The sequence below is a fragment of the Cervus elaphus genome, chromosome 28 (assembly GCF_910594005.1).
Source record: "Cervus elaphus chromosome 28, mCerEla1.1, whole genome shotgun sequence".
Classification (NCBI taxonomy): domain Eukaryota; kingdom Metazoa; phylum Chordata; class Mammalia; order Artiodactyla; family Cervidae; genus Cervus; species Cervus elaphus.
Window position 1 is genome coordinate 24,473,201 of NC_057842.1, and position 10,748 is coordinate 24,483,948.

The 10,748-nt window shown below is 48.0% G+C and overlaps 1 protein-coding gene across 2 annotated transcripts; it reads right to left on the minus strand.

Annotated features, from left to right (window-relative positions):
- Positions 1-1,301: 1,301 nt before the first annotated feature.
- TENT5A (terminal nucleotidyltransferase 5A) lies at positions 1,302-8,339 on the minus strand. 2 transcript variants are annotated; one of them, XM_043889863.1, is made up of 3 exons: positions 8,032-8,339; positions 7,236-7,800; positions 1,302-6,111 (listed from the first exon to the last, which is right to left on the minus strand). In XM_043889863.1, exons 1-3 carry the CDS (start codon positions 8,049-8,051, stop codon positions 5,335-5,337), a joined length of 1,362 nt encoding a protein of 453 aa, XP_043745798.1. In that variant the 5' UTR covers positions 8,052-8,339; the 3' UTR covers positions 1,302-5,334. The 2 variants fall into 2 exon arrangements, with proteins under 2 accessions (XP_043745798.1, XP_043745797.1); XM_043889862.1 differs by having other exon boundaries at positions 8,088-8,193.
- Positions 8,340-10,748: the final 2,409 nt, after the last annotated feature.

Here is a 10,748-nt window from a genome sequence, read left to right on the forward strand (position 1 = left end):
CACTTGACTGTATTTGCTATTAGACTGCAGGACATTCATATTTTTATTTTAAACTTAGTTCTAAGAAGGAAATTACGGCTTAATTTCTGAGGTATTTAATGATTTTAACAGTTCATATTCTACTTAATATTCTAAAACTATGGTTTTGATTTCTTTGTTTTTGCTTTCTGGGTATTAATTTTTTGTCTTTTGTTTTTCTTCTTAAAGAAACTATGGTACAGAAGTTAAGATTATTCCCAAGGAAAGGAAGAGTGGGTTACTTCTCTCCAGGTTTAGCTAGGTGCAGTCTGGTAGTTCAACTAGAAATAGTAGGGTATACATAAGGCTACCCTTTAAGTAGGAGCTTAATATACACTGTCCTTATTCAACCCTTGCTTAAAAAGGAGTCTTGTGATGACCACAGACATGCAAGGGATGGTTGTAAAAAAAATGAAGAGGTTGCAACAAAGGAAGAAGAGAATGCCACACAAATACCACCACCAAAGCAAATAACCACCTTGTATTTTTATAATGTGTATGTGAGGGAAACTGGCTTTGAATACCAGGAATGGCTCTTCCTCAGATACAGTGTCAAGCATGCATTCTGTCCAACATCAGAACTTTCAATGGTTTCATAAACCACAAGGATGTCCTATAATAGCTGAGGCTTACCAAACTCTCATGCTACCAGTAGTGAGAAAGTCTCCAAAAAACACAAAGAAAAAAATAATAATAAATGGCTGCTCCCTGGCAATCTGAACAGGTGAGATTACATGAAATGCTTGTCAAAGAGCAATGTCTTTGCACTCAGCACATGCACACAAACAAAGCACAATTTAGATCCTGTGATCACTCTTCCTTCTGATTAGTGACTTTCAAAAGGCCCTCCCTTCCTCCCAAGGTGAACACTCTGAGTAACACTATAGAGCCTCAGATGATACACATAAAACCGGTGATGACCTCATCACAGCACTTGGCCTACTCCCTAGAACCAAAGCCCCCTCAGGGCTACAGCAGCCCCACAGTCCAGAGTCAGGAGCCACTACTGATCCTGAAAGACAGCTCTGCCTGGGGCACTTAACACAGCTAAGCTCAGGACCAGATTCAAAACGTCAGTACTCATTATCTAGATTCCAATGGAGCCGACTGAGCCAGTCAAGAGTTGGGCTGGCTGTAAGCTGGGCATTTTAGTGACTTTACTCCAATCAGAAGCTGATAAAGGTGGGTCTTCTCCAAACACTGCCCCATCTTTTCTCATGGACACGGCTGGACTCAGAGGATACAGTCTTTAGCCAGCATAGACACGGAAGACAACACACAAATCAATAGAAAAAAATAACTTCTTTTTATTTACAAAAAAAAAATCCAAATATTGGATGCTGTAAACAAAATTCACAATCTGTTCCCTCTAGCGTTGATTCAAACATGTCAGTTTTTAAAGAGTCCATTCTCCATCAACTCCTTTTCTGCCTGTGACACAGTCTAAAATGAAAGTATTCCAAAAGAGTGACCCCAGAAGCAGCTTGCTGCAAACAGGACGTCTCAGAGCAGGCGATGGTTGTAGAGAGGTCGAAGAGAGAGACAGCCAGCGGGCAGACTCCTCCATTCTGCAAGGATTTGCAGCCAGTCTCACCAAGTTACTTGCCATCTTCCAACTCTGTACTTTGACCATGTACTTTGTTAGCGAGCCATTATTATGACAAAATATTACATAGAGATTCTTTCTTAGCACTAAAAAGGCTATGCTATGAGAGATCATAAAGAAAGATTATATTCAAATAGGTGCTATATATGAAATTACTTTTTTTGGCTTTTTGGCGTCATCTAACACATGTTGTCTTCAAACAACAAAAAAAGCTTATTTCTGAACTGCTGACAGCTTTTAACATAATACATTTCATTTACAAAATAGCTCACAATATTTATTTGACAAGCATTGCACTGAAAACAACTTTACACGCAGTAAGGCAACCTACAATAAGCAAACAGAAAGGGGTGGCAAAAATGAACAGTATGTTCACTTTCCTTGGCGTTTCCTCCTTGGCTTGGCTTACAGACCTTCTTCCATCCTTGCAATGCTGGAGCCTGGTTAAAACAGTCCACCCAATACCAAGAGTGAGCAAATATTTGATCCTGTTTCTGGAAAGGAAAAGTCCATCTTGATGCAGGACATCTTGAGGCAATGAGACTTTACTGCAAATAAAGTCAACTTGTTAAAAGGGCACTGTCATGGGTGAAGTGCTCCCTGATGTGCCAGGCTGGACAGGTAAGAAGAGCCTCCAGCAGAGGAAAAAAAAAAAAAACTTCCTGCTTTAAAGTAACAGCACACTTGGCCAGATAAACACAAAGGTAAGCAAATCACAGACACTAATCAGGAGTTGAGAGCTGTCTTTTCTTCTGACCTATGACACACGGCTCTCTCCCACCAGACATTCAAATGTTTAGGCCACACATCCACAAAGATAGACATATATTCCACTGTTTGTTCAACTACATATGCACAAGACTATAGTACATACAAAAGGGAAATAAATTATATCAATTAAAGTAAATGCCGAAGGTTGTCTTGAGTACAGCCTGTTACTAACTGAATGCCAGGTGCTGGCATTTCCGACTATGCTACCAGCCCCAGAGTAAGCAAGAAAAGAACATAAATATCTGAGAAAACAAATGAAAAGTGTATTTTTCAAAGAAGGCCCCTCCATACAAGAATCTGTGCCATAAAATAACAGCGGATTGTTACTCTGGCAGAGCCGGAGACCTCCAGATTCTTTGTGAAATAGTGGATGACTCATCCGTCAAGAGTTAGGATGAGAAGGAAGAAGGCAGATGCCCAGCCGCTCCTCCTCCATTCCTGAGTGTTCCCTTAGCTTTAATCCTAGGGAATGTCCAAACAGGTAAGGAGAATGGAGCTCTGGATTTCTGATGGTTAAGTATCAGGCTTAATCTGCAAATGGAACATTTCCTGGGAATTCGCAATGAATATCTGAAAACCCAGGGCTGGAGTGAGCGAGTCGGAGCTAACATGGGAGAAGAAAAAGTTCCCTAGGAAACAGCGAGTGGCAGTGCAGTAGCTGTTACAGCTGGGACAGAGTTCACAGGGAGGCTGCTACAGCAAACCCATCGAGTTCCGGTGAAGGCTTCCAAGAAAGATGCGCAAGAAAGGTAGCTGGATGGATTAAACTAACAATGAGCATCTGAGGGATGCCCGGATAACAAACAGATTACACTGCCAATAGGATGATGCTGTTTTCTTCCCCAATCCCTCTCTAATGGATGACGACAATCAGCTGATTCTTCAGAGGGCTGCACATAGTAAGCAGTCATCCACTAGGGTTGGTAAGGGATGATGTGGCTGCCTCACAAGACAAGAGGGAAGGTTTTTGGATGTTAGTTTTGTTTTCAACAGATGCATTTTCAGAGACCAGTGTCCAAAGAAATTAAAGGCTGGGAGAAGGGATGGGTTCAAGATTAGCTGTCACTGAACTGAAACAGTAATGCCAGTTCATTTCACAAAGGTGTAACTGGTCTCTTGAGACAGAAAATAAAGTTGGATCTGATTTGATGCAAAGTGAGTGAATTTGAAGTACAGTACTAAATATTTAAATGCAGTGTGACAACCAGATCGAAGATGTTTCATGTTGGCATGAATTTATAAAATTTTATATATAATATATATCTCATATATAAATTTTAAGCAATTGTGCAAATACTCTTTAAAAAGGGTCATTTCACATTTACTAAACTCTAGTGGTCCTGGAATGCATAATGCACTCATTTAAAAATTCATTTAAATATTAATAAGTAGTGTTCAGATCACCAGAAATTCTTTTGAGCAGTCAGGGATTTAAACAGACTATCACTGATCCATGATCCACTGGACTATACACCATGGAGGTATGCAAGTATTACAAAAACTAAAAGGGTTCAAACTGTCAAAATGGCAGTTCAGTATAAAAAAAAGAGTGCTCTGCCAAACAAATATTCTCCCATTTGTGGAATTCTATGGCTCACAAAATAAAAAGAAAAAAACTCACTAAAAAGGTATAATCTCTGCTCAATCTATCAAATATATTAATTGTTTTCCTCCTTCATTCACTTTAAGATTTTTAGATGTGGGATTTAACTCATCACTGCAATATGCCCACGTCTCAGCTCATCCTGTTGAAAACATAAAAGCACACAGTATTTAAACATTTCCTATTTGCTACATTATTCTAGACCATAGTCAATGAACTGTGTGTATATACACATATCACAAATATGTATATATATACACATAATATACACACACATACACATGTACCTAGGATAACATCACACCAACAAGGTTAAATTTATACAAGTATTTGTCAAGAAAAAAATAGGGCATCTCCTCCACCATTCACAAGCTTATGTGTTGTTTTATTTTCTTCTTGAGTCCCTGATAAAATAAAAGTCATTAAACCATAAAATTTTTCCACTTCAAATTTTCAGAAGGCAACAGGCACTTTGATGTATATTGGTGTGTAACAAATATAGTAACTCTATATATTCTACTATCTCTCTTCTACTTGGGTATTTTTATCTGGTAAATCTTTGGTCCTTGAGCATACTTTCTTTGCTACAGCTGTTTTTGCTTGCATTTTCACATTTTAAAAAATGTGAGCTATGCACGCAGCTGGAAATAATGGATTGTGTCATCATAAGTTCTGCAGTTTGTTATGAGAACTGCACCAACCTACTACTGTTCATTTGGAGCAAGCCATTTCTATTAGCGCAATGGGAGAGTTCCACAGATAGTATTCGCTACAAGCCTCAGCAATCCCAATGTTGGTATACCCCTTACTCCTGTACCATTGTTACTATCTGAACTCCTGAATTGATAATTAAGTTGGAGGGAGACCTTTTTTGAATCTCCGTATATTCCCTTTTGTGAATTCCATCTTATAAGAAACTATCCACTTGTTTTTTTTTCCTACGGCAAAGCTATGGGAGCAGGTACTGCAAACCCATATTGTCATCAAGCTTTTTTTTTCCTCTGTCTCTTGTTATTTTAGGAGAACCTGGTTGCTTTTAATGACAGGTCTCTTTTGTTTCAGGAAAGAATCCAATTGGTGGGAGAATCAGGTGGGAGGGTTGGTGGTGGTGGGTGGGTTATTTCAAGATCGTGCCCCCATACCTACGAAAAGATCCACAAAGCTTTGCCAAGTTTAAAACCAGGAGCAGATCATCATTGCACAAAACATATCCCTAATCAGGGCTGGGTCATTCAGCCTTTTTCTTTTTATTTTTCTTTTCTCTCTCTCTCTCTCTCTTTTTTTTTCCCCTATTTTGTCTGAAATGGCTTCCCCACAGGACATTCTCAAATGATTCTTAATTGCAGGGTAGCCAAGTGGAGTATGTCTGTTGCTGGCATGTGAACACTGGCTGGACCTGTGCAATATAGTAATTGCTAAAGTTGGCATCTGCTACATAGGGAGCCGGCTGGTAATAGCAAGTGACATTGGCCACGTTAGGGATGACATTCTGGTCAGCTAGCACCCGGATAGCCAGCATTGTGATCAGGTTTAAAGTCTGTCTTCTTTCATGTCCCATCAGACACACGGTACTCTCATTCACCACTCCATGAAGGGTCATGAGATAGTCATACTTGCGGTCTTCCAAGCCCACGAAGTGGTTCTGCAAATAGGACTCCAGTTTTCTCTGCTGCTCTCCAATGTCTGAGAAGTCGATGAAAAACCTGGAACACATATACCTCTGAAGGGTCTTGATCTCATCAGAGGCGGGCCTAAAGCCCCTCACTAAGAGGTTGCAGTACTTTAGCAGGCCTCCCCCTCTGATTTCCTCTGGGTTCCGCGTGGCAATGATCTTGTTACAAAGGTGATCAAAGGCTTCATGGAAATCGCCATAGACGCTCTCCCCAATTATTGTGGGGTGAAACGTTTCAGTCATCGGGTTCTCTGAACATTCGTAAAAGAGGAGAAGAGAGTCTAATTTGATTTGAAAAGAATCTACACTAAATTCAAACTGCCTCCGGAGGGAATCCACAAATTTCAGTTCCACATTTTTGCCACTGTTGTTTGACAGGGATATAAGACTCCATCGGTCAGAGTCATTGCACACTTTAACCATTTTCTGCACATAAGCTTCCTACAATTTAAAAGACAAAACAAGAAGATGAGCAAACCTAGAAAAAAATAATAAATACATCCTCATCACAGCTGAGAATCATTTTGCTCCTTCCCTTTTGTTTTGTCAAGTTTCAGCAAAACACTACCTACAGGTTTAAACATTAAACAGTGTTCTGAAAACAACAACCAAAAAATACATTTAACGAGTGGTTCTGCTGTCTGGGAAAGAGACTAGAAGTAATAGTTTGAGGCTTTTGGCAGACATAGCACAGTACTAAGCGGTTCTGTTGTCATGTCTGACTTTTGAAATGTTATTTTCTGAGAATGTTCTTATAGGTACAAGATTCACACAATATAGCCACAATATTCAAAAGACAGAAGGGCCTACAGTGAAAAGTCAGTCTGCCTCTCATCCTGCCCCTAGTCACCTAGTTTCCCCTCCACCCCCCAGGCAACTGATAGGACCAGTATCTTATGGATTCCCGCTGGGATTCTGCAGCTAAAATAAAATATGAACTAAATTAAGACATTCTGGGAGGCTGGTTCCTCCGATCATTTTAACTAATTGCATAAAACGCGCTTTGCGCCAAAGTGGGGAGGAGGGGACGCATTATATCCCGAACCCAAGAACCAACCCGGATAAGAGCTTTATTTATTCTTAATGCCTGCAGTCAGCAGAAAGCAGCTACAAAATCTAGTCACATTTTCCAATACAATAATAAGCCCATTGACTCGCCTCTGCTGCAGGCTGCTCTTTTTCCCAGAGACTCAATCATCCAATGACTCAAAAAAAAAAAAAAAAAAGGACAACATTTCACTCTTCTACTTATCAGAATGTACGAATGTACTCCGGACACGTCTCAAGCAAGGAAAGCCAAGAGTTAAAAAATAAGGAGAAGGAAGAGAGGGCAGGGCAGATGAGGAAGCAGAAGGCGCGGGGCGCTGAAGCAGCAAGTCAACGAAAACATTCAGACACAAGTCCACGCACCTTCGTGAACTCAGAAAAAAAAAATAATAATAATAACTCAAAAGCAAAATCAGCCAGGGCGCGCACACGGGTCCGGGTGGCAGCACTCGCGCCCGGCCCACCGCGGGGGCCCCAGGCTCCTCTGGGGTGGGGGGTGGGGGGGTGGTCTGCTTTACCTTGAGCGTGAGTGGTGTGATCTTCTCCTTGTTCACCCCTTCGGGTAAGAAGTCCAACAGGCAGTCCAGCACGACGTCCTTCACAGTCTGAAACTCCTCTTCCCCGCGCAGGTCGGCGCAGAAGATGAGGTCCAGGTCTTTGTAGCCCAGGCCGCTGTCCTGGTGCAGGACGTGGCTGGCGGCCGAGCCGTTGAGGCGCACGTCGCGGACGCCGATGCGCTTCTCGGCCAGCCGCCGCCGCACCACTTTCACGATCAGGCTGGGCTGCAGCTCGAGCGTGGGGAAGTTGCCGCGCCCGTGGATTGGGATGGTCTCGCTCAGGATGCCATCCAGCCGCTGCACTTGCTCCCAGTTCAGCACGTTGCAGTGCGCCGTGGGGCTTTCGCAGTATTCCAAGCAATGCCCGGCGAACCCGCCGCCGCCGCCGCCGCCGCAGTCGCCGCCGCTCAGATCGCCGCCCAGGGGGATGTAGGGGCCGCCGGCCAGCTCGTCCTCGGCCATGGCAAAGTACCCTTCGCCTTCCGCCATGAAGTGCCCGCCGAACGCCACTTGGCCCTGGTCGGTCCTAAGAGAGAACGGGGGGCGGGGGGGGGGGAGGAGTGGGAAAAGGAGCGCGCTGAGGACGCTGAGGAGCGGCCGGGCGGACAAGGGGGGCCCCGCGGAGGCAAGAACGCGCCCCCTTTCCCCGCTTGAATCCCCCCGCCTCGCCTTGGGGGGCACCCCGGAGACGCTCCCTCCCCAGGCCCCCGCGGTCCCCCAGCCCCGCGCGCCGCGCCCCGCAAGAGCAGCCCCGCACCAAAAGTATCTCTGATGCATCTGGAAAAGCGCAAGCGGGAGTCCCGTCTGTGTCACCTGGAGGCGGCCGCCCCTTCTAGGAGCGCGGCGAGCGAGGAACTGCGAGGCGACAACTCTTCGGGAGCAGCGAGTGCGCTCCCTGCCGCGGCGAGCGACTCGAGTCCTTCCTAGACCCCCGCCGCCCGCGCCGGCCACTCCCGCCCCTCGCCCCCGCCCGCGCCGCCTGAGTCGCGGTGGTCCCGGAGGTGGCGGCTCCTGCTGCCGCCGCCGCCGCCGCCGCACACGTTCCTGTCTCTGGAGCTTTAGCAGTTGTGCGGGAGAAACGGCCTCAGTACTTTTTTTATACGAGGTCCTCTGGGCGCTTCCGGGGCCCGGCGCCGCACGAATCGCCACACCCTCCTCATCTGCATAGGGCGCCGCCCCCGCCCGCCCGCCCCGCGGCCAGAGCCCCGCGGAGCTGAAGGGCTGCTGCGGCCGGTTCCGGAGCGCGAGGCCGGAGGCGGGTGTGAGTGTGCACTCTTGTGCATGTACGTATATTTGACGTATGGATTTCCCCCCCCACCCCCGATACACACACACACACACACACAAAACCCCTCTTTTTATTTTTTTTTTCCCCCTCCAACGAAGAAACATTTCCGATGCCTCAAGAGTTCTAAGTCGCCCGCACAACCGGAGCCCGGCGAAATTCGCGCAACTGCAGAAACTTCCCAAAACGTAAAATTGTCGCCTTTTCTGGCGCGTCATTATAGCTTATGAACGGGGTTCCAGAAGTTCTTTCGACTCCCCCCACCCCCGACCATCGTTTTATTAGACAATGTGTGGTGTAAAGCTAGGCCATTTACTCCGTTAATAAACCCGGCCTCGGCGAGAACTAAGGCGCCCACTTCCCCGTGCCGGTCAGGCGGCGCGCGCGAGGGGCAGGGCGAGCTCCCCCGGGTTTCGATTCTTGAGACCTCAGGCGGCGCGGGGAGCTCGGCGTGAGCCCGCGGCGCGCGGGGGTGGAGCGTGCGCCCGTCTCCCGCGCGCGCGAGCGGGCCGGGGCGGCCAGGGGCGCGGCGCGGGGCCAGCGCGCGTCCCCGAGCGGGCGCTCCGGCGGGCCTGACAGCCGGGAGGGCGCGCGGCCAGCGGCTGAGGACCCGGCGGGCCCGGAGTGCGGCGCGCGGGGAGCGCGCGGCCGCCGGGTCGCGCGAAGGGCTGCCGAGCCGGGCCGGTCGCTCTGGCGGCGCGGTCTCTCCCCGAGACCTGAGGCGGAGAACCGCGTTCGTTCCTGGGGCGTTTAAGGTTTTCCTTTTTCAAGTGAGTGTGCTAATGTCAGTGTGAAACGAGCTGGTGTTCCACGACCCGCGAAAAGTACGAGTTTAAAGGACACAAGCGTTTCTCTCGCAGCCCCTCAACTTCAGTCGCCTCAGCGGCGCGAAAGGAGCGTGGTGTTATCTCCGCGAGCCCTCGCGCTCACACCCATCCCCCCCCCCACCCCGGTCTTTGCTAGAAAGCGCCTCCCTTTCTTCGGACTGTCAATTCTGGCTGCTCGATACCTCTTTTCAAACTTAAAAGAGTAACTTTCCTTCTCGTGGAGGCCGTGGGCTCCTGAGGTGGTGGTAGGGGGGGTGCGCCTGGGAAGCTTGGAAACTCCCGCCTGTGGCCCCGCACGACCCCGGCCGCCCTGCCTGCGAGGGAACACGACCCGCCCCCTCCGAACAGGGGGAGCCCCGGCCTCGTCACCGAAGCTGAGCGCCTGGACGGGGGTGTTGGGGTTAGGGGGCACGGTCACCCGCCGAGCCTCCAGCTGCGTGGCAACGCCGCCCCCTGCCGGTGCCCTGCGGAGCTGCTCTCAAAGCGGAGGAACCAGCGGGACCGCAGACGGAAGCCATTATTCCTCAGCGCCGGCCTCTCGAGGTGCGGGAGTCGGGGAAGGGACCGCGGGACAACCAGTCACACGATTCTCACGGGTCCATCGCTTCCCCAGATGGATATTCCCATGAATATGGATCTAGTCACCTGTGCATAACTGCACGTATGTTGTGAGAGAAGTGTGATTTGACATAGAGCAGTGGTGGACTTGGATGTCCCTGGTGGCACAGTGGGTAAGAATTCGCCTGCCGATGTGGGAGACATGAGAGACGCGGGTTCCATCCCTGGATCGGGAAGATCCCCTGGAGGAGGGCATGACAACCCTTTCCAGCACTCTTGCCTGGAGAACCCCATGGACAGAGGAGCCTGGTGGGCTACAGTCCAAGGGGTCACAAACAGTCGGATACGACTGAAGCAACTTGGCACACACATAGACACAGTGGTGGACTAGCTGAGACCAGGGGAGCTGGGGAGACGAGAGGAGCGGCGTCCTTTAGATCGGATCTTGAAAAGTGGACTTTGCTTGGTAGTTTAGGAAGGAGAAAAGCACTACCTACCAGCAAAAGGGAAGAGTTGTAAGAGAATTGGAGTTTGAGCAGGTCCTTATAGACCGCCGCTGTAAGAAATGAGATTGGTGGTACATTTCGATACATACCAGGTTGGTTTCTAGGAACTTCGTGAGAACCTCTGGGCAATACTCTGCTTAACTCTTTACAAGTAACACCTCGTTTAATCTTCACTTGAGAAGATATCCTCTATCACAGGGATTTGGAAACAAGAACTGTGAGGTAGAGATTTGCCCAAGTTTCATGGCTAATCAGTGGTGAGTTCAGCCCTTGAAACCAACCCTTTTCTCTGGGGAGT